We start from the raw sequence: 23,192 nt of genomic DNA, 5'->3' as shown, positions 1-23,192 counted from the left end.
CCAATTCAAATGTTTGCAAAACACAGAAAACTTTTTACTGTATATATTTAATAATCACAACAACCCTAAAGGTATTATCTCTTTGTCTCTGAAGAGTAAATGGAAGTTCAGAAAGATTGTGTTTAGCCTAGAGCTCACATAATCCTGAGTGGCATGCCCATATTTCTGACTCCAGATTGATTGGTCTTTCCCCAGTTCCCCTACTGCCTGTTTAAATAGCTGATTTCTCATACCTAATTTTATTCATTATATAGATACCTACTGAACACCTTAAATGTTCTAGACACTATTCTAGGATCTAGGACGGCAACAGTAAACTAGCCAGATAAAAATCTCAGCCCTCCTAGAACTAACATGGCCAAGGGCCCAGGGTAACTCTGAAAACAGAGGCGGAAACTAAGAAAACCACATTTGGTAACAAGGGCTATTCTAGTACCTGCTTGACATCCATCTTTCCCAGGAGTTCGGGGCTTCCATTTGTAGAGTCAAAGAAAGCCCCGTGAAAGTTCCCTGACTCCAATTTGTAGAGGGGCAGCACTGAACCCCCAAGTCAGACAAGGCACAAGGGAGATACCCAGGCTACACCTCTACCTTTGGGCAATTTCAAAAAGTTCCTTTTGTTGGTCAGAAAGAAGGTTTCAGCCCTTTCTTCTGTTCCCTGAACGAGGCTAAGAACATACTTCTTACTCTCTGAGCCAATCCCTCCCCTGCATTCATGATTAGGGACTAGTATTTCAGAATGTCTTGGGGGGGAATGAAGAACAGACACCTCCCACCATCACAAAGACTCATTGCAGGGAGGAGTCTTCTCATTTTAAATGTTTTAACATTTAAGACTAGAAATAAAGTCAAATGTATGTACTCCATCAACTTCATAGTGATAAATCAGGTCTAGTTGACTAAAAATTGACAATAAGATGGAATAATTTAAAGGATGACTTAAAGGGAATAAAAATGAATTCCCAACGCACAGTTGGCAATATCCATTTCCATTTTTTAAATAGTAATTGCATTTTCAGCTAGGCCCCCAGGCATCCTGAATAAAAACATTATTCTCCTGGGACTTCTCTGGTGGTCCAGTGACTAAGATTCCGTGCTCCTAACGCAGGGGAGTCAGGTTCGACCCTTGGTCAGGGAACTAGATCCGACATGCTGCAACTTAGAGTTCTCCTGCCACAACTGAAAAAGCTTCACACCACAATGAAGACTGAAAATCCCATGTGCAGCAACTAGTACCTGGCACAGCCAAGTAAATAAATCTTTAGAAAAGAAGAGGACAGTATTTCCTAGCTTCTGGTGTGATCTGACTGTTTTCTGGCCAAAGAATGTGGGCAACTCCTCAATGATGCTACTAAAAGGGAATATGTCTTCCCTTTCTGACTTCCCAGGGATTAGAAGTGGACCTAACGGGGGACACTTTGGACTGTGTGGTGGGGAGAACATCCTATGAATGTCACAGCAAAAACTAAGAGCCTGGCTTTAGGGAACACAACCTCAGTACCACCTGGGGACTTTAACATAATACAGGATTCATCTTCTATCTGGTTTAAGTCACTGTTAGCTAGATCTCCTGAGATCAAACCTGCGTCCTCACCAACACTCCCCAAGCTCTGCCCCATTCTTCCCAACATGCACCTGCAGGACTTTCTGTCTGTGCGTCTGTGCGTGCATGCTCAGTCATTTCTGACTCTTCGTGACCCCACGGACTGCAGCCCTCCAGGCTCCTCTGTCCATGGAATTTTCCAGGCAAGAATACTGGAGTGGGTTGCCATTTCTTCCTCCAGGGGACCTTCCCAACCCAGGAAACAAACCTACCTCTCTTGTGTCTCCTGCATTGCCAGGTGGACTCTTTACCACTGAACCACCTGGACTTCCTACTGTGATTCAAGTAACTTCTCTTCTTGTTCCTTAGTGAAAGGAGCTGCTGTCCACTTCTTACCAACAATTAGATTCAAACAGAGAACATATCTTACATTAAAGTAACTTTTTTGTTAAACCCTAGGCTTAAGCAGCCATAATTCTTTCAGATTTTAAGACCCGAGATGCTAGACCACGAAGAATTTTGTAGATTTTTATTATTTTACTAGTAAAATTTTTAATCTTGAAAATGGTTAATCATAAAGTAAAAACTAACCATACATTTGTTTTTATACATTATATACACTTGAGAAATAAATAGCATTCTAAGCATTTAAAAAAGCATCATTATATACAAATAAGGCTTCTAGCCAAATGTATAAATACAAGACCCACTGAGGATTCCATTCCCAAGGCTTCCATTACAAATGCAGGAGCAGAAAGTGATCAGGATGCACAGTCATAACACTAACTTTACTTTGTCTAGAAAGCAGTCACAGAAGCGACAGGAAAAGCACACGACTGGATTGAGAAAATACTTTGAACTGAGGTCTTTGACTGGTTATGTCTTCAGAAGTTTGGCATTGAACAATGATACAACTTTGGCACAAGACAGATGAAAACAATGTCCTTTAAAAACCTAGTGTTCATCCCTCAGTCATGTCCAGCTCTTTGTGATTCCATGGACTGTAGCCCTACAGACTCTTCTGTCCATGGAATTCTCCAGGCAAGAATACTGGAATGGGTAGCTATTCCCTTCTCCAGGGATCTTCCTGACCCTGGTGGCTAAGACAGCAATGAGTCCACCTGCAATGCAGAAGATCCAGGTTCAGTCCCTGGGTTGGGAAGATCCCCTGGAGAAGGGCATGGCAACTCACTCCAGTATTCTTGCCTGGAGAATCCCGTGGACAGAGGAGCCTGGCGGGCTACAGTCCGTGGGGTCACAAAGAGTCGGACATGACTGAACAGCTAACACTAACGCTTAAAAACCTAAGTACAGAGAAAATAGCTCTTCCCCCAACCCCACCTGCCATCACAACTCCTTCCAAATAATATTCATCCATAAGAATCCTAACCCCTTAGCACAGTTGTCCTCCCAGTTCTATATTAATAAAAGGGTTTAGGGTTTCATGGATGGCTCTGAAAAACCTTCCTTGTTTGTCACGTCTAGGGCATGTTGGTGGGAAATGGCTGTAGGAGAACTGGTGAAGTTGTAGAGATGTGCATACCATGGGCTTTGGCTCCAGGAAGTCTGGGTCCTCACCTGGCTCCACTACCAACCTGATATATAATTCTAGGCCCATGGCTGAACCTCACTAAGCCTTGGTTTTGTAACATAGAGATAATAGTGGCTACCCTGCTCACCTTCTGTTATGAGTCTCTAAATAAGTGATGCATGTTCAAATCTTTTGAAAATTACAAAAGGATTCCTCAGATATCATGTATATTCATTCAAACCAAGATCTAGAAGTAGGGGCTTTTCGAAGAAGTTCAGCACAGAAAGGGCACTGGTATTTGAACAAGATAATTCAAGAAGGAACAAGGATGGCATTAATTACATCTTGGCATCTGCTGTGTGCTGGTTTCCATATGAACAGACATGTGTAATCCCCTCCCATCTTCCTACACAGAAGAGATTTTGCCAATCATATCCAGCAATTGGTCACCATTCTGTCCCCAGGACGTATGACACTGCTGGTGATCAAAGATGTCACTCTGAAGGAGGATGCATGTCAACTACGAAGAAATAGGTAGAAACCACTTGAAGCCTCAGGGTCTTACATCCAACTCTTACATCCTATAGCCCCTCAGTGCCCCTCGTGCATAGTCCTGGATCATCTAAACTGGAAGCAAGTCTAGACATCCCAAACCCGTCAGGCTTCAAATGAGGAGAGGGTCTGCAGAAATTTACTAAGGTGCCTACTGCCACTTGCTAACTGTCAGTGCTTAGCAAGTATTTGTCCAATCAAAAATGAGCAATGGAAAAAATAAGAAAGCCAATGATACGTGCTTTAGAGAGGAAGTTGGGGAGCAGGACGGAATAAAATATAACTGGGACATATTACCAGTTACCCACTGAACCACAAGAGTGAGAGTTTCTGCACCTCCCAGACCTACTGTCCCCTCCCTGGGTGAACAAGGTCCCAGGTCCTGACATCAGCCAGCTCCCAGCAGAAAGACTTCTCACTCAAGTCAGGTGAGGCCAGGCAGCGGACAGCCTTCCACACAGAGGCACTCAGAGCCCGTGACCCTTGTCAGGTGAAGCACAGGCTCATGCAGTCACTGAGAAACCAGCCTGGTGGGCGCAGAGGTCGGGCGGCAGCCCTTTGCTCGCGGACCTGGAGGGAGAGCAGTGCTAGAGCAGTAGCAAGGCCAGCAGGCACGGCGGTGCGCGCTCCCCTCCGGCGAGAAGTCCCAGCCTTCGTGGGAGGCACAGAGCCGCCCTGAGAGCAGGCTCCTCCCAGTGCTCCAGGGACAGAGTCAAGCCAGGTCCTCCCATCAGGTGGCTCCTCCACTGTAACGTCCCTCCACGGGCTTGGAAGTCGGGTGGGTGGGGGGCCCTGCAGGCACCCTCAGAGATGCTCCACGGTTGGACTGAAAGGAACCATGTGGGGGCGGAGTTGTTAGTTGGCTTCGCAGCTATGCACCTCTGCTTACCACAAGACCAAGCTTTATTCCACTCCTCTCTGCCTGTTTTACCTTCTTCCCTTTCAGAACAAATGGAGAGAGTTCTGAGTGCTCTTTCCTCCCCCTCCCCCAAAAAGCCACAGAATCAACTTGAGAAACACCACATCAGGGCCCACTCTGGGTTCCTGACTCCCTACACCTCAGTGCTGACACCTGCATATTTAGCAGAATAATCACCTTCAGCATGCACGTATATGCACGCGCGTGCACACACACACACACACACACACACACACACGCAACCGCAGGGAAAACCATCAAGTCCTCTTTGCTTTGCTCTAAAAACACAGGAGAGCCTGCAATATGACAGGAAGTGGACAGAGTCAAGAGATCTTGGTTCTAAATCTCAGCTACACTAACGCACGATGGAGCCTCTCGGAGCCTCAGTCTCCTTTTCTGTGAACAGATGAACAGCTTTCGTAGCTGGAGAGAGACTACTGAAGGTGTAACACAAGTTCAGAGATGTCACCACTTCCTGGCGCTAATTTATTACTGGGGATCCTGTTGTTTTCTATTCCTTTGAGGGCAAAGGAAAGGACAACTTGTTTTCTCAAAGAGATATTTTAAGAGAATTATGGCATTCTCAACTGTTAGGAAGTTCTGGAGTGGGAAAAAAAGTATGTCAGAATAGCAGTCCTTCCCGGGTGTGCAATTTACATGGCTGTTCCAAGAATCAGTGAAATCAAAATGTGTGGAAGCACTTGGAAAGGTATAAATTTAAATACAGACATGAAGAATTAAAATTATTATCATAGCAGAAAATCTTGTAAGCCTACTCTAAACTGAGTCTCTTAATTAAATGAGCAGTTTTCAGGATGCCACAAGTCCTATGATCTCCAAGTGTATGGTCACGTTGATGCTTCTGAACAGAAGACAGAACAGCCAGGCTGTAGCTCAACCCTCAGGGCTGGCAGACAGCTAATCACAGAGGGAACCCAGCATGGGTGCAGCTGCTTGATAATTGATACCCAGATCGAGGCGTGGTGACTCATCTGAGCAAGTGGAACCTCCACGCTGAAGAAAGAACACAGGCTTTCGAGTAAACCAACTGCTTCAAATCCTCACTCTGTTGTCACCAACTGAGGGACCTGAAAAGAGTGACCTAACCTCCCTGAGTCTCAGGTCCCCCAGCTGTCCACAAGGTTAACAGCACCAGCATCGTGGACTTGATCAAAGTAAATGAGATGCTGTATGGAAGCACAAACGCAGGGTGGGCGCATCTACATGCTGGGTAGCCTTGTTATTTGGTACCTCTGACTGGACCAGGGGTTGGGACCTGGGGGGTGGGTCTCCCTCCTGCTCAGCAGGCATTTAGGCTCAGAGGGTGTGTGACTGAGGCCCCTTCTGATGGACCCACTGCTTCATACCACAGGATCAGCCTTCCTCAATTCTGAAATGATGAGACTCCAGCATGGGGCAAGCGGGACACCGAAGCAAGATGACCCCTTTGTCTGATTCAGCGATGTGCACATTGAACATTCCTGCTTCTCAGAAAGGGAGAAAGTTGGACTTCCCTGGTGGTCCAGTGGTTAGAACTCCATGCTTCCAATGCAGGGGTCACAGGCTTGATCCCTGGTTGGGAAACTAAGATCCCATATGCCTCACGGCCAGAAAAGAGAAAGGGGGAGAGTTGCCTACTTAAATCCACTCACACCAACTTGGGTCTCAGAAAATCTTAAAAGGGGAGCAAGCCTTGTGCTTCTCCCTTACTCCGCCTAACTCCCCACTCCACCCTGGTGCCCAGAAGGCAACCAGGAGCCCTGGAACTTCCCACAGCCCCGGTCACTACACAGAAATTCAATCTAAGATGGGAACATGGGTACCAAGCTTGGGGACTTAGTCACTGAAAGACCTCATTCCAGCAGGACCACGGCTGTGACACCCACAGGGTGAAGCAGAACAAGAGGCAAAGGGACATTCACAGCATCCAACATCCTGCCACACTGATTCATATATGTCCTTCCAGCAGAAGGTCGGCCTCATAAAGGAAGGGACATCATCTGCTTTTGTTGGCTTCTATGTCCCAACTGCCCAGACGTACATCCAGCCTGGGGGCCCGTCAACAGGCACTGCATGAACCGCTGAGCACATCCTGCTTACCTGGTTTGATTTTTCATTCTCCAGCCATCCAGACACTTGTGAAACCAGAGCTCTTGGCCAGGCGATATAAGGGTGTTCTCAAGATCTTCTGCACAAAAAGTCAATCTAGAAGGAAAAAGAAACCACTGATGTAGCCAAAACTCCAAGGGTAGGGACAACACAGCTGTGCGTCAGCCATACGGTGCTTTCTGGATCCAAGGCAGATGGAGTAAGAAGAAAAGAGAAGTTTTCATCTCGCGCATCCTGACTCAAGACCCTTCAGAACTCCCCACCACTGCTATAAGCACACCAAAAGGGTCTCACTTTGATGTCTCCCATGATTCGGCTCATGCAGCCTTTAATCACACCCCTTCCACCTTCTTCCCTCTGTCTGTCCAAATGGCCACCTGACTTCCAAGGCATAGCCTCTCTGAAGCCTCCCTGACTGCTTGAGACCTTACTAAGCTAACCCTCTGTTGACTTCCCAGTTTAATGAATTGGCATATCCTTGTATAAATGTCATTTTTGTTACTGTCATTACTTCCTATGGCACAGAGTTAATAGCAAAGGTGTTATCTCATTTAACACATTATATCATGCCTTGAATAGCTGTGGATTCCTGTATCTGTAGGGGACTATAAACTCCTTGAGTGAAGGAACTCAAGGTCCCTCCAGCATGGTGTCCAGAAATACCCACTGACAAGCATAACTGGAACTCAGCTGTGAGTCAATAGAAAAGATTCAGGAAGTAGACAACAAAGATCACAGGAAGAATCAGTAGTCTTAAAACTATTTCAGCTATAACGTACAGCCCAACTTCCAGCCCATCAGCCTTGGTGATGTGTGGTCAGTGTGACCCCATGGCCTGTAAATCTGACCATGATGCTTACCAGTAGGACAAAAGTCACATTCTGAACACTCTTCCAAACTTTTACCAGGAAACCCAAACAGCCCATAAATACCCATTACACTCAATCAGAAAATACAAATGAAAACAGCAGTAAATAACCAAGTCACACCCAAAGGAATGGCAAGAATATCCACCAAAGGAGGGGGAAAAAGAGAACTTTTACTCATTGACTGAGATGAAAAATTAGTCCAAGGACTTTGGAAAGGGATTAATATCCAGTCCAGTTGGTAAATACATATACTATAACCCAGTGATTTAACATGCCCCCAAGAAGCCCATGGGCTTCCCAGGTAGCTCAGCTTGTAAAGAATCTGCCTACAATGCAGGAGACCCAGGTTTGATTCCTGAGCCAGGAAGATCCCCTGGAGGAAGGATAGGCTACCCTCTCCAGTATTCTTGGGCTTCCCTGGTGGCTTAGACAGTTAAGAATCTCCCTGCAATGCGGGAGACCTGGGTTTGATCCCTGGGTTGGGATGATCCCCTGGAGAAGAGAAAGGCTACCCACGCCAAGGCAGGAGCTGCAGGAGACATGGGTTTGATCCCTGGGTTGGGAAGATCCCCTGGAGAAGGAAAGGGTAACGCATTCCGGTATTCTTGCCTGAAGAATCCCCATGGACAGAGGAGCCTGGAGGGCTAGAGTCCCTGGGGTCGCAGAGTCAGACATGACTAACTAAGCACAGGAAGCCCTGACACATGTGCACAAGGAAAATATCCCAGGATGGTCTTCTCAGCACTACTTATGACTGCAAGAAAGTAACAACAAGTAAATATTCAGCAGAACAATGGTGACACCACTGTTTGTTCAGTGATGGCTTGCATACAGGAGTTAAACATGAATGACGCTCAGTCCCTCAGTCATGTTTGACTCTTGGCGACCCCATGGACTGTAGCCTGCCAGGCTCCTCTGTCCATGAGATTTGTTAGGCAAGAATACCGGAATGGGTTACCCTTTCCTTCTCCAGGGGATCTTCCCAACCCAGGGATCAAACCCGTGTCTCCTGCAGCTCCTGCCTCGGCAGGCAGATTCTTTACCACCGAGCCTCCTGGGAAGCCTAAACATGAATAGATGGGATCGATATGTGTTGTATAAATTTCATAAACTATGTTGAATGGAGAAAAGCAACTTTGAAAGGAATATCCACTCATGTAAACTTCAGAAGCAACCAAAACAATTCTACAGGTTGCGCATGGATAGAAGTAGTGAAAGTATAAACATCATGAAGAGGGAAACGCTAACACGTGTTAATGTTGGAAGATTAGTACAGTTGGTTTGAAAGGGCAGGAGTCAGGCAGCAGAGGGGCTTCTGATTCACCTGTAATGTTTTACTTTTTAAAATCTCATATCTGAAACCAATATGGAAAATGGTTCACATTTGTTAAGGCTCGGTGGTTTATTAGATTTGCTTCCATCTTTCAGGACTTCCCTGATGGTCCAGGGGTTAAGACTCCATGTTTCTACTACATGGGGCACAGGTTCGATCCTTGGTTGGGGAACTAACATCCCGCACGCTGTGCAATGTGGCCAAAAAAGAAAGTACCGAAAATAAAAAATGATCACCTTTCAGCTGCCACACGTCGGCACAGGCTGCACTTTCAAGCATCAAGAGACAGAGAAAGACACACGATTATCTAGACCACAGCCTTTGTGCTAATAGTTCCCTTCAGTGGGCACCCACCCCTATCACACCCCAGTGCCCAGGTCTCTAGACCAGAATCACTCAGGTGAGTGACCCAAGCCTCCACCCCTGCATGGCCAAGAGGCAATGTACGTGACAGATGAAAATGAGACACTTGAAGAACTGTAATGGAGAGGTACAGAGAGTGGAGCCTGCTTCCCGTCGACCCAAGGCTGGCAGTGACCTCCCAGGGGCTGGCTGAAGGATCTGGCCAAGGAAACTCTCCTCTCTTGACAAATGTCCTCCAGGTTTCCTGGCTCCCACTTAGCCAGAAGCTGCTCAGAGAGTCAAGGCACATTTCAGAGGCTGATTTAGGCATTGATTTCTCATGTTAGGCTTGGTTAACAGACATGTGGAAACTGCCAGTTGCCATAGCACAGAGGAATCTCTGTTCCTTGATGTTAGGGCCCCACCCACGTCCTGGAGTCAGAGCTTCCCAAGGAGGGGTAGAATGCTCTGAAGATAGGATGTCAGGGAAGCTAGGACCCCCACAGATCTCATGCAACTTCTGTTTGTATAGACCCCGGAGCAAACAGATTAACAAACAGCACTCCTAGTCCAGTGATTAAGAATCTCTGCTTCCACTGCAAGGGGCACGGGTTTGACCCCTGGTTGGGGAACTAAGATCCCACATGCTACCTCGTGCAGCCAGAAAAAAGTAATTGAACTCGTACTAGAGCATATTAACCAATATTAAAACAAAACAAGGCAGCTCTCCTAAAGCGCCCTGTCCAGGAGAAGCCCCCTTCCTCCAGGCCAGCACAGGAATTGGCAAATGGAACAAGGGCTGGGTTCCAGCCTCCACTTGCCCACCCCCCTCAGCCCAGGGCCTGTGACCAGGGCACAAGCTGCACAAATTGATCTGGGATTCAGTCTTCCTTGCAAAGCATTTGTGGTTTTGCCCACGTGCTTTGGATAGGAAAAGATGGAAGGTGCATGCTTGCAGGAGGAGATGACAACCCCCTCCAGTATTCTTGCCCAGAGAATGCCATGGACAGAGGAACCTGGTAGGCTACAGCCCATAGGGTCACAAAGAGTCAGACACGACTGAAGCGGCTTAGCACACCCTTCGCACACTCACTGAGCCAAGGAAAGGATTTGCAGAGGCACACGCCCTCTGCTGACCACGGACACAGGACAGGAAGAGGGTCATGAGGAACTTACCTCCGCTGGGTTTCCCCAGACTTGACCCGGATGCGTCTGATATGCAGCTCCTGCTTGGAGCCGCGGGACTGAGTCAGGTAGCTGCGAAGCTCCTTCCACAGGTTGTACCAGGACTGAGACTTGCCCTCCCACGTGAGTTTGATCTTTAGGAGGTCTCCCAAGTCCTCCTCGGTGTAGACCAGGAAGGTGTTGGTGGCATTCAGCCCGATCTGCTCCACCCTGTGAAGGGAGAGGAAAGCTGGTCTCCATCCCCTACTGCCTGGAGACTGCGGCACCGTGCGAGGTGACACATGACAGCCCTTGCCCCTCACGGATGGGAGAGAAATGCGCAAGAGGCCCCTCTTGCCACACCCTCCACGTCCCGGCAGCAGGACCAGCAATGGAAGCTCAGCTGTGCCGCACGTGAGCAGAGAGCTAACACCACGCACAGCACCCCAGCTTCCTATCCAGGGCTTGGGAACCTGAGCATCTCACCATGTAGGCGACTTCCTTGTGAGGGGACAGGATCAGGAAAGAACAGAAAAGAAGTCACATCCCCATTCAGTGACATCTCATCCCCTCAGCCCATGGGCATCCATCTCCCCGCCTCTGGAACTCCCAGCCCCTCCTGTCTGTCCCTCTCGCTCAGCACCTAGGGGAGCCTGCCTCTCCCCATCTGTGTGCATGAGTGTGTGCACACAAGTCTGGACCCCTCGCTCAGCCCCCGGCCTTGAGAGCAAGCACCCTGATTGCATTCCTTGGCAATCCCAGCATTACTCAGCAGGGCACTTTGCACCTTACAAGTGCTCAACCGGTCCACACTGATTTCCATGTGCCCCTCCCACAGATAATGGGAAACGGGCCACGGATGACATGTTTCAGGTTCCAAATTTCCTAAAGCCTCGGGAATCAGGTGTTGTCTGAATGAAACAGCAGTTTCTGCCCAGCTGATCCAGCAGATTCTCACGCTGCTGATTCATCCCAGGAGCTTCCCTCCCAGAAATGTTGTGAGCTCAGGGCTCCGGGGAGAGTGTGAAACAGGAGGGACAAACCACCCAGCACCTCCCCGGCACGCAGACTCGCTCCCCTGCAAGTGCTCACATGCCCCTGCGCACTCTCTCCGGCTTATTCTTTGTCTTGCACCCAGCAAAGAAAACCCATGACTTACATTTCCAAAGACAGAACCTGGGAGTCTGCGTTGGTGCCATAAAGGGTGACATAAAAGGTGGGCTCCATCTCTCCCATGTTTTTGTAGCTGAAGACATGGATTTTCATCTGATAATGGTAAACTGCAGAGATGGCAGAACAAAGACATTTGTGAGCCTCACTTGTCATCTTAGGACACCCTGACCCAAAGTGAGTCACCCACCACAGTGAGTTTTTAGGGACTGACATCCTTTTGGTCCAGCCCAACCTCTAACCTCCCTCTGACTTCATTCTCTCCAGTGGCCTAAGAGGTCACTGCAGTATAGAAGAAGGAGCCTTCTGTGATGACCTGGAGGGGTGGGATGGAGGGGGCGGGAGGGAGGCTCAAGAGGGAGATATATAAGTATATCCTGCCTTGAATAGGATACTCAAGTATATAAGTATATATATACATATATATATATACTTATAGCTGATTCACTGACACATATGGTAAAACAATTATCTCTCCAATTAAAAATTTTAATAAAAGGAAGAAGGAGACCTGAACTTGGAGTTTGGGAGAACTTTAGGGGACTCTGACCTCGATACCTTTCAGCTATGTGACCTTGAATAAAGGAACAAGGTATTAACCTCTTGAACTTCAATTTCCTTATATGTAATATAATACCCACAAAACTTTTGGTTTTATAACATGTTATAAAAATGTAAGATATCATTTCAATTCCTGTTGGGCCTATCTCTGATCATTTTGATAATCAAATGAGAAAACAAATATGAAAAGCTAAATGCAAGATAGAATTTTTAAGTTATTGATATTGCGATCATAGAGTGATAATTCACAACACCAAAGAAGCCCCCATCATTTACTTTCAAATATTTAACTTTCCTAGGGCATGCACAAATAATCTGGTTCGCAATGATGTGTTCAAACTGCAGGGATGTGCCTGTTATACAGCATGGTATTTGGAAGTAGGAAAAGGTCCTTTTTCAGGGCAAGGTGGACAGGGATGAAGGTTACCTCTGAAAGGCATGCCCGCCCGGGTTTTTAGGTACATTTTGCTGTTCCTCTTGTTCCTTGTTTTCTTGGCATTGTAGCCGATGCTATTACAACGGTTCTTCCTGCAACTGAGACAGATTCCCTTTTTGAAGCGGTTGGAGTCTGTGCACTGGAACGCAAAGCTCGGCTTGTCCTGATTCACCAGGGAGTCGACAAAAAGATGTACTGCCCGCTCATGCTCACATTTCAGCACCTCTGCAATGGCTGGGAGAGAAGGAGACGGAGACCGTCAGGACAGAGCTGCTCCTCGGTGATTTGCCTGCTCCATCAGTAAGGGCTCACGCATCAGTTATCACCATTTTTCATGTCACGATTCATATGCTTGTTTGTGTCATTCTTAACACATGCTGTGCTCTGTTTAGAACTGAAGGCTAGTCCTGCCACTGAACTGCTTGCCCTCCAGGTAAGAAGACCGCACCAATACACACAAAGCAATAAAGAGCAAGGGAGTATGCAGGACAAGCACTAAACAGGGTGATAGAGATCAGTTGTGCAGGAGGAGTCACTAAGTCCTGACGGAGTTGTGTGGTCACAAAATACTGCAAATGGATCTGATGCTAAACATCATCTAGTCCAGGGATCAGCAAACTATACCTTGCAGGCTGGTCCATATTTAGTAAAGTCTTATTGGAACACAGCCACACTCATTCATTTGCCTGTTGTCTCTGGCTACTTCCACGCTATGGCAGCAGAGTAGAGTTTTGAAACAAAGAGACTGATGGCTTGCAAAGCTGAAGATAATCACTAACTGACTCTCTATTAAATGTTTGCCAACCTCATTCTAGTTCTTTCAATTAGAGATGATGACCCACAGGCCCTTAAAGCTGAAGTCATTTGCTCAGGGTCACAGAGCCAATTGGTTGCAAAGTTAGGAGCATAATTTGAATTTTTCTGACCCAGAGTAATTATTATTTCTTGCAACCAGAGTCTAAAGCCAATAGTTCTAGTAAATCCTGGGACCTTCAGAAACATTTGGCAACGCTTCCCCTTTCCTTCCTCATTAACATCACCAGACTTAAAAAATGCCATCATCTGATCACTTGAGGCAGGGCTGCACTCCCCTTGCATAAACTCCCAAGCCCCGCAGGACCCCTTGGATGTTACATAACACCTTGGGAGAGGGCAACCTAAGACTGAGTGACAGAGTAGGGCATACAAAAAGCAGAGCATCAGAGTAGAGAGAGCCAACTGGGGTCAAGACTTAGAAATCCTAAAAGACTGAGGATGCAAGGCAGTGAGCAAATGAGAAACCCAGCCCATCAGTTTCAGCAGCAAATTCAGTTTTGCCCAAGACTGCTGGGAATAGGCTTAGGCATTCAGGAAGACAGACTCGTTAGTGAGTGAGGAAGTGTCTTGATTTTACTTCTTTATTTTTTTTTATTATTATTATTTTTTTAATTTTATTTTATTTTTAAACTTTACATAATTGTATTAGTTTTGCCAAATATCAAAATGAATCCATCACAGGTATACATGTGCTCCCCATCCTGAACCCTCCTCCCTCCTCCCTCCCCATACCATCCCTCTGGGTCGTCCCAGTGCACTAGCCCCAAGCATCCAGTATCATGCATTGAACCTGGACTGGCATCTCGTTTCATACATGATATTTTACATGTTTCAATGCCATTCTCCCAAATCTTCCCACCCTCTCCCTCTCCCACAGAGTCCATAAGACTGTTCCATACATCAGTGTCTCTCTTGCTGTCTCGTACACAGGGTTATTGTTATCATCTTTCTAAATTCCATATATATGCATTAGTATACTGTATTGGTGCTTTTCTTTCTGGCTTACTTCACTCTGTATAATAGGCTCCAGTTTCATCCACCTCATTAGAACTGATTCAAATGAATTCTTTTTAATGGCTGAGTAATACTCCATTGTGTATATGTACCACAGCTTTCTTATCCATTCATCTGCTGATGGACATCTAGGTTGCTTCCATGTCCTGGCTATTATAAACAGTGCTGCGATGAACATTGGGATACACGTGTCTCTTTCCCTTCTGGTTTCCTCAGTGTGTATGCCCAGCAGTGGGATTGCTGGGTCATAAGGCAGTTCTATTTCCAGTTTTTTAAGCAATCTCCACACTGTTCTCCATAGTGGCTGTACTAGTTTGCATTCCCACCAACAGTGTAAGAGGGTTCCCTTTTCTCCACACCCTCTCCAACATTTATTATTTGTAGACTTTTGGATCGCAGCCATTCTGACTGGTGTGAAATGGTACCTCATAGTGGTCTTGATTTGCATTTCTCTGATAATGAGTGATGTTGAGCATCTTCTCATGTGTTTGTTAGCCCTCTGTATGTCTTCTTTGGAGAAATGTCTATTTAGTTCTTTGGCCCATTTTTTGATTGGGTCATTTATTTTTCTGGAGTTGAGCTGTAGGAGTTGCTTGTATATTTTTGAGATTAGTTGTTTGTCCGTTGCTTCATTTGCTATTATTTTCTCCCATTCTGAAGGCTGTCTTTTCACCTTGCTGATAGTTTCCTTTGATGTGCAGAAGCTTTTACGGTTAATTAGGTCCCATTTCTTTATTTTTGCTTTTATTTCCGATATTCTGGGAGGTGGGTCATAGAGGATCCTGCTGTGATGTATGTCAGAGAGTGTTTTGCCTATGTTCTCCTCTAGGAGTTTTATAGTTTCTGGTCTTATGTTTAGATCTTTAATCCATTTTGAGTTTATTTTTGTGTATGGTGTTAGAAAGTGGTCTAGTTTCATTCTTTTACAAGTGGTTGACCAGTTTTCCCAGCACCACTTGTTAAAGAGATTGTCTTTAATCCATTGTATATTCTTGCCTCCTTTGTCAAAGATAAGGTGTCCATATGTGCGTGGATTTATCTCTGGGCTTTCTATTTTGTTCCATTGATCTATATTTCTGTCTTTGTGCCAGTACCATACTGTCTTGATAACTGTGGCTTTGTAGTAGAGCCTGAAGTCAGGTAGGTTGATTCCTCCAGTTCCATTCTTCTTTCTTAAGATCGCTTTGGCTATTCGAGGTTTTTTGTATTTCCATACAAATTGTGAAATTATTTGTTCTAGCTCTGTGAAAAATACTGTTGGTAGCTTGATAGGGATTGCATTGAATCTATAAATTGCTTTGGGTAGTATAGTCATTTTCACTATACTGATTCTTCCAATCCATGAACATGGTATATTTCTCCATCTATTAGTGTCCTCTTTGATTTCTTTCACCAGTGTTTTATAGTTTTCTATATATAGGTCTTTAGTTTCTTTAGGTAGATATATTCCTAAGTATTTTATTCTTTCCGTTGCAATGGTGAATGGAATTGTTTCCTTAATTTCTCTTTCAGTTTTCTCATTTTTAGTGTATAGGAATGCAAGGGATTTCTGTGTGTTGATTTTATATCCTGCAACTTTACTATAGTCATTGATTAGTTCTAGTAATTTTCTGGTGGAGTCTTTAGGGTTTTCTATGTAAAGCATCATGTCATCTGCAAATAGTGAGAGTTTTACTTCTTCTTTTCCAATTTGGATTCCTTTTATTTCTTTTTCTGCTCTGATTGCTGTGGCCAAAACTTCCAAAACTATGTTGAATAGTAATGGTGAAAGTGGGCACCCTTGTCTTGTTCCTGACTTTAGAGGAAATGCTTTCAATTTTTCACCATTGAGGATAATGTTTGCTGTGGGTTTGTCATATATAGCTTTTATTATGTTGAGGTATGTTCCTTCTATTCCTGCTTTCTGGAGAGTTTTTTATCATAAATGAGTGTTGAATTTTGTCAAAGGCTTTCTCTGCATCTATTGAGATAATCATATGGTTTTTATTTTTCAATTTGTTAATGTGGTGTATTATATTGATTGATTTGCGGATATTGAAGAATCCTTGCATCCCTGGGATAAAGCCCACTTGGTCATGGTGTATGATCTTTTTAATGTGTTGCTGGATTCTGATTGCTAGAATTTTGTTAAGGATTTTTGCATCTATGTTCATCAGTGACATTGGCCTGTAGTTTTCTTTTTTTGTGGGATCTTTGTCAGGTTTTGGTATTAGGGTGATGGTGGCCTCATAGAATGAGTTTGGAAGTTTACCTTCCTCTGCAATTTTCTGAAAGAGTTTGAGCAGGATAGGTGTTAGCTCTTCTCTAAATTTTTGGTAGAATTCAGCTATGAAGCCATCTGGACCTGGGCTTTTGTTTGCTGGAAGATTTTTGATTACAGTTTCAATTTCTGTGCTTGTGATGGGTCTGTTAAGATTTTCTATTTCTTCCTGGTCGAGTTTTGGAAAGTTGTACTTTGCTAAGAATTTGTCCATTTCTTCCACGTTGTCCATTTTATTGGCATATAATTGGTGATAGTAGTCTCTTATGATCCTTTGTATTTCTGTGTTGTCTGTTGTGATCTCTCCATTTTCATTTCTAATTTTATTGATTTGATTTTTCTCCCTTTGTTTCTTGATGAGTCTGGCTAATGGTTTGTCAATTTTATTTATCCTTTCAAAGAACCAGCTTTTGGCTTTGTTGATTTTTGCTATGGTCTCTTTTGTTTCTTTTGCATTTATTTCTGCCCTAATTTTTAAGATTTCTTTCCTTCTACTAACCCTAGGGTTCTTCATTTCTTCCTTTTCTAGTTGCTTTAGGTGTAGAGTTAGGTTATTTATTTGACTTTTTTCTTGTTTCTTGAGGTGTGCCTGTATTGCTATGAACTTTCCCCTTAGGACGGCTTTTACCGTGTCCCACAGGTTTTGGGTTGTTGTGTTTTCATTTTCATTTGTTTCTATGCAAATTTTGATTTCTTTTTTGATTTCTTCTGTGATTTGTTGGTTATTCAGCAGCGTGTTGTTCAGCCTCCATATGTTGGAATTTTTAATCGTTTTTCTCCTGTAATTGAGATCTAATCTTACTGCATTATGGTCAGAAAAGATGCTTGGAATGATTTCTATTTTTTTGAATTTACCAAGGCTAGCTTTATGGCCCAGGATGTGATCTATCCTGGAGAAGGTTCCATGTGCGCTTGAGAAAAAGGTGAAATTCACTGTTTTGGGATGAAATGTCCTATAGATATCAATTAGGTCTAACTGGTCTATTGTATCATTTAAAGTTTGTGTTTCCTTGTTAATTTTCTGTTTAGTTGATCTATCCATAGGTGTGAGTGGGGTATTAAAGTCTCCCACTATTATTGTGTTATTGTTAATTTCTCCTTTCATACTTGTTAGCATTTGTCTTACATATTGCGGTGCTCCCGTGTTGGGTGCATATATATTTATAATTGTTATATCTTCTTCTTGGATTGATCCTTTGATCATTATGTAGTGACCTTCTTTGTCTCTTTTCACAGCCTTTGTTTTAAAGTCTATTTTATCTGATATGAGTATTGCTACTCCTGCTTTCTTTTGGTCCCTATTTGCATGGAAAATCTTTTTCCAGCCCTTCACTTTCAGTCTGTATGTGTCCCCTGTTTTGAGGTGGGTCTCTTGTAGACAACATATGTAGGGGTCTTGTTTTTGTATCCATTCAGCCAGTCTTTGTCTTTTGGTTGGGGCATTCAACCCATTTACGTTTAAGGTAATTACTGATAAGTATGATCCCATTGCCATTTACTTTATTGTTTTGGGTTCGAACTTATATACCGTTTTTGTGTTTCCTGTCTAGAGAATATCCTTTAGTATTTGTTGGAGAGCTGGTTTGGTGGTGCTGAATTCTCTCAGCTTTTGCTTGTCTGAGAAGCTTTTGATTTCTCCTTCATACTTGAATGAGATCCTTGCTGGGTACAATAATCTGGGCTGTAGGTTATTTTCTTTCATCATTTTAAGTATGTCTTGCCATTCCCTCCTTGCTTGGAGAGTTTCTATTGAAAGATCAGCTGTTATCCTTATGGGAATTCCCTTGTGTGTTATTTGTTGTTTTTCCCTTGCTGCTTTTAATATTTGTTCTTTGTGTTTGATCTTTGTTAATTTGATTAATATGTGTCTTGGGGTGTTTCGCCTTGGGTTTATCCTGTTTGGGACTCTCTGGGTTTCTTGGACTTGGGTGATTATTTCCTTCCCCATTTTAGAGAAGTTTTCAACTATTATCTCCTCAAGTATTTTCTCATGGTCTTTCTTTTTGTCTTCTTCTTCTGGAACCCCTATGATTCGAATGTTGTAGCGTTTAATATTGTCCTGGAGGTCTCTGAGATTGTCCTCATTTCTTTTAATTCGTTTTTCTTTTATCCTCTCTGATTCATTTATTTCTACCATTCTATCTTCTAATTCACTAATCCTATCTTCTGCCTCTGTTATTCTACTATTTGTTGCCTCCAGAGTGTTTTTAATTTCATTTATTGCATTATTCATTATATATTGACTCTTTTTTATTTCTTCTAGGTCCTTGTTAAACCTTTCTTGCATCTTCTCAATCCTTGTCTCCAGGCTGTTTATCTGTGATTCCATTTTAATTTCAAGATTTTGGATCAATTTCACTATCATTATTCGGAATTCTTTATCAGGTAGATTCCCTATCTCTTCCTCTTTTGTTTGGTTTGGTGGGCATTTATCCTGTTCCTTTATCTGCTGGGTATTCCTCTGTCTCTTCATCTTGTTTAAATTGCTGATTTTGGGGTGTCCTTTCTATATTCTGGCAGTTTGTGGAGTTCTCTTTATTGTGGCTTTTCCTCGCTGTGTGTGGGTTTGTACAGGTGGCTTGTCAAGGTTTCCTGGTTAGGGAAGCTTGTGTCGGTGTTCTGGTGGGTGGAGCTGTATTTCTTCTCTCTGGAGTGCAATGAAATGTCCAGTAATGAGTTATGAGATGTCTATGGTTTTGGGGTGACTTTGGGCAGCTTGTATCTTGAAGCTCAGGGCTGTGCTCCTTTGTTGCTGGAGAATTTGCTTGGTATGTCTTGCCCTGGAACTTGTTGGCCCTTGTGTGGTGCTTGGTTTCAGTGTTGGTATGGAGGCGTTTGATGAGCTCCTGTCAATTAATGTTCCTTGGAGTCAGGAGTTCCCTGGAGTCAGGGTTTGGACTTAAGCCTCCTGCTTCCAGTTATCGGTCTTATTTTTACAGTAGTTTCAAAACTTCTCCTTCTATACAGCACCATTGATAAAACATCTACGTTAAAGATGAAAAATTTCTCTACTGTGAGGGTCACTCAGAGAGGTTCACAGCGTTTATATGGAGAAGAGAAGAGGGAGGTGGGAGTTAGAGGTGACCCAAATGAGATGAGGTGGAATCAATAGTGGAGAGAGTGGGGTAGCCAGTAGTCACTTCCTTATGTGCACTCCACAACTGGACCACTCAGAGATGTTCACGGAGTTATACAGAGAAGAGAAGAAGGAGGAAGAAGACAGAGGTGGCCAGAGGGATAAAAGGGGGGAATGAAAAGGAGGGAGACAGATCCAGCCAGTAGTCAGTTCCGATTTTACTTCTTTAAAATGTTACAAAAAATTAAATTATGGTGCATCCATGCTAAAGAATATTACACAACCTTTAAAAAGGAAAAAGGTAAATAGATCTATGTACTCTGATGTCTAAGAACATCCACAATGTATATTAGGACTGAAAAAGCAAAGCTGCAGGACAATGTGATTTTGAAAGTACCACACGCGCGCGCGCACACACACACACACACACACACAAATAAATCTTCAAAGCAAAAGGCCTGGAAGGATACACACAAAATATCTATATTGGCTACCTCTGGAGAATAAAAATAAGAGTGGGTGTGGGAAATGAGGGGGTATTTTTACTTCTTGCTTTAGGCAATTCTATAATGCTTGATTTTTTTCCCCAACAAAAATGTATTCCTTCTGTTATCAAAAGAATAACAATAATAACTATGACCTCAAAGCATAAGACAGCAGACCAGAGACCACAGGAAGACTGTTGCAGGATGATGAACTATAGGATAAACAGTGTTGAGGGGCCACTGTGGGGAGAAGTGGGAATAACGAAATGAATATTGTTGGGAACAATAATAGCTCAGGCTGATTCAGGAGGAGATGCAATACTTGAGTCAAAAGAAAAACTAAGGAACTCACTTCCATATGCAATCGACCCCAAGACATCGTTGAGTCCACAGCCCGGCTGGAAGTCACCCCCGTTGGGGTAGATGTCGATGTGACCCACGGGCATCTGAATGCCGATGCTCAAGCCAAAGGAGCGCGTGTAGGTGTGCAGGACATCCACGAAGTCCGCGTCGTCAGGGGACAGCCTCCTGTGGACGTCCGCCCCTTCAAACAAGGGCCCTGCAGGATCCAAGCCTACAGCAGAAGGGGGGGCCAAGACGGGCGTGTCAGGGGCACTGAGACCCAGCGGACAGCTGAGTCTGCAAGCGCAGAATGAAGACATCCGCACCGTGGGAAGCCTGCACGGCGTGGTGCCTGCTGTATAGGAATGCTGGCTTTCTTCTCAAGACTCCACCTGACTCAATAAACTGGTCATGAGGTTCAACCGACATGTGGATCCAAGGAACCACAGACTGTCGGAACCGAAGCAGTTCTAGAAAGAACTTGGGCTGGCTGAAACTAAGCCATTCCTCCCATTTACTCTGCCACTGGGAGCCTTCCACAGCCTTGATCTTAGCCAAAGTTTGACAGAATAACCAAGCGACCTGTATCTTCGAGAGGGAAGACTCAGTCTCCCCAGACTGAGCCATCTGCATCTGGGCTTCCTCTTCCTCTTCTGTTAGTTATGAGTCAGGCCCAGGAGTGGAACGGCAAGAGTCGGTGCACCAGAAATACTGAGCATCTGCAGGCTTCCAGAATTCCTCTCTTCTGCAGGCGCAAGCAGAAAACCCTTTGCCTGCAACCCTTCTGTATCAAACAGGCAACACTGCAGAGAGCCCTGGTTCTCACATTTAAAACAGCACAAATATCCATGGGGAGCTTCTTACAAGTTCAGGTTCCACTGTGTAACTATGAAAAACTCTGGAAGGACACACAAGTCCCAGATTTCCTGTGTGTATGTGTGTTGGGAGAGAGAGTAGGGCAGGTAACCATGAAGATAGTGGCAACAACAGAGACAATTTCACCATCTTTTATAATATCTGGGAACTACATGACTATAAAGGGTTTTCCAGGTGGTGCTATGCCAATGCAGGAGATGTAAGAGACATGGGTTCAATCCCTGGGTTGGGAAGATCTCCTGGAGGAGGGCACAGCAACCCACTCCAGTATTCTTGCCTGGAGAGTGCCGACGACAGAGGAGCCTGGCTGGCCACAGTGTGTAGGGTTGCAAAGAGTCAGACATGATTGAGGTGACTTAGCACATATGCACATGAGTATAAAACCCATTCTAAAATAGAATTTGCAAAGCATAAAATGCAGATTCCCTGACCTCCAAGAGATTCTGATTGGTAGGTCTGGTGTGGAACCAGAAAGAAAGGCTTATTCCCCAGGTGATCCTAAAACTAAGTGGTCTGTGAACCAGATTTTGGGAAAAAACTTCTCCCATGCTTCAGTACTATCTAGAAAATGAAATCTGAATGTCTTAATTCACATAGTTCATGTGCGATATTAAGAGAGTAAGTGCTTGTCAGTGTAAACACTAGCTACTATTACCAAGTAATTATGGGAGCTGAATTCATCCCAGCCTAGAAGGTTCTTTGTTTGCCCTATACACAGAGAGAGAGAGAGAGGACCTAGAGAAAGCGAAGAAAAGATTGTGTGCCATTGGGAAAGGTTTGTTTAGTCTAGAACAATGGTGCTCAACTGGGAGGGGTTTTGCTCCCAAGGGGACCCCTGGCAACATCTGGCCATGTCTGGAGGCATCTTTGGTTGTCACAGTTGAGAAAAGGGCAAGAAGAAGCTGCTGGCATCTAGTGAGTAGAGGCCAAGGATGCCGATAAACATCCTACAATACACAGGTCAGCTCCCACACAAGCGCTGTCTGGCCCCAAACGTGAACAGTGCTGAGGCTCAGACGCCTGGATCTAGAAAGAGCAAGGTAGGGAGGAAAACGACCGAGAATAGAGCTGTGAAAGTAGGAGATGGGTAATAGAACCCTGTTCCCCAGACCCCAGTGCACTGGAACCGGGAAGACGTAGTGAGGTTTGTGGAGGGTGATTTTAGGAGAAACGAAAGGCAGAGCTGTTGTTCAGAGTGGATAGCAAACCTGTGGAACTCACTACTCATGAGAACTGGTAATAACTGAAACTCTACATAGTTTCCAAGAGAAGTTTAGAAAAATGAATGAATGACAGAGGCAGAAAGAGAGCCCAGGCTGCCTGGGGGCTCCCCTCTAGCGCAGGACCTAAAAGAAAGACAGCACAAAAGCAGTGGCCTCCCTGAGAAGCCCTCGATGACTCTTTTTAGCAACTGAGCGGACCCAGTACTGACACAGGTGGCCTCTCCCTGCCTCTCACCATGTGCCCTGAAGAAAAAAAGAAAGAAGAGAAGCATTTTGCTTTGCAGCCAATAAGAGGGGAGCTCTTGCATCAGTGAACAAAAGTCTCCACCAGACAGTCAGCGCCATGGAAACCAAGCTGGGCCGGAGGAATGCCGCTGGCTGACAGGGCTTCTCGAAAGGCCGGCTGGCTGGCAGGCTGAGCCTTCGCCTCCCCAGGCTGACCCTGCCTGACACGTAGCCAAGGCCCACAAACCCCACGGGAAATTTGCACAATTTACTTAACTAGGAAGGAGAGGGTGAATGCATCCAGTCCGGAAACAGAGGATGGAGAAGCACCCCTCCTTCCATTCAG

The 23,192-nt window shown here is 44.7% G+C and overlaps 1 protein-coding gene across 2 annotated transcripts in view; it reads right to left on the bottom strand.

The window, feature by feature from the left end:
- Window positions 1–2,057: 2,057 nt before the first annotated feature.
- LIPG (lipase G, endothelial type) overlaps window positions 2,058–23,192 on the bottom strand; it is a 35,096-nt gene continuing 13,961 nt past the window's right edge. For both annotated transcript variants that reach the window (XM_019986901.2, XM_019986900.2), the window contains exons 5-10: window positions 20,533–20,754; window positions 12,521–12,763; window positions 11,522–11,642; window positions 10,375–10,593; window positions 6,646–6,750; window positions 2,058–4,452 (exon numbers count right to left, since the gene is read on the bottom strand). In XM_019986901.2, the coding sequence (XP_019842460.1) occupies window positions 4,431–4,452; window positions 6,646–6,750; window positions 10,375–10,593; window positions 11,522–11,642; window positions 12,521–12,763; window positions 20,533–20,754 (932 nt within the window). In that variant the 3' untranslated portion in view covers window positions 2,058–4,430. The remainder of the gene's footprint in view (window positions 4,453–6,645; window positions 6,751–10,374; window positions 10,594–11,521; window positions 11,643–12,520; window positions 12,764–20,532; window positions 20,755–23,192) is intronic.

Source organism: Bos indicus, chromosome 24, assembly GCF_029378745.1.
Source record: "Bos indicus isolate NIAB-ARS_2022 breed Sahiwal x Tharparkar chromosome 24, NIAB-ARS_B.indTharparkar_mat_pri_1.0, whole genome shotgun sequence".
In the NCBI taxonomy this organism is placed as follows: Eukaryota; Metazoa; Chordata; class Mammalia; order Artiodactyla; family Bovidae; genus Bos; species Bos indicus.
Note: the sequence above shows the minus strand (reverse complement) of the source record. Positions and strands in the feature narration are given on the sequence as shown.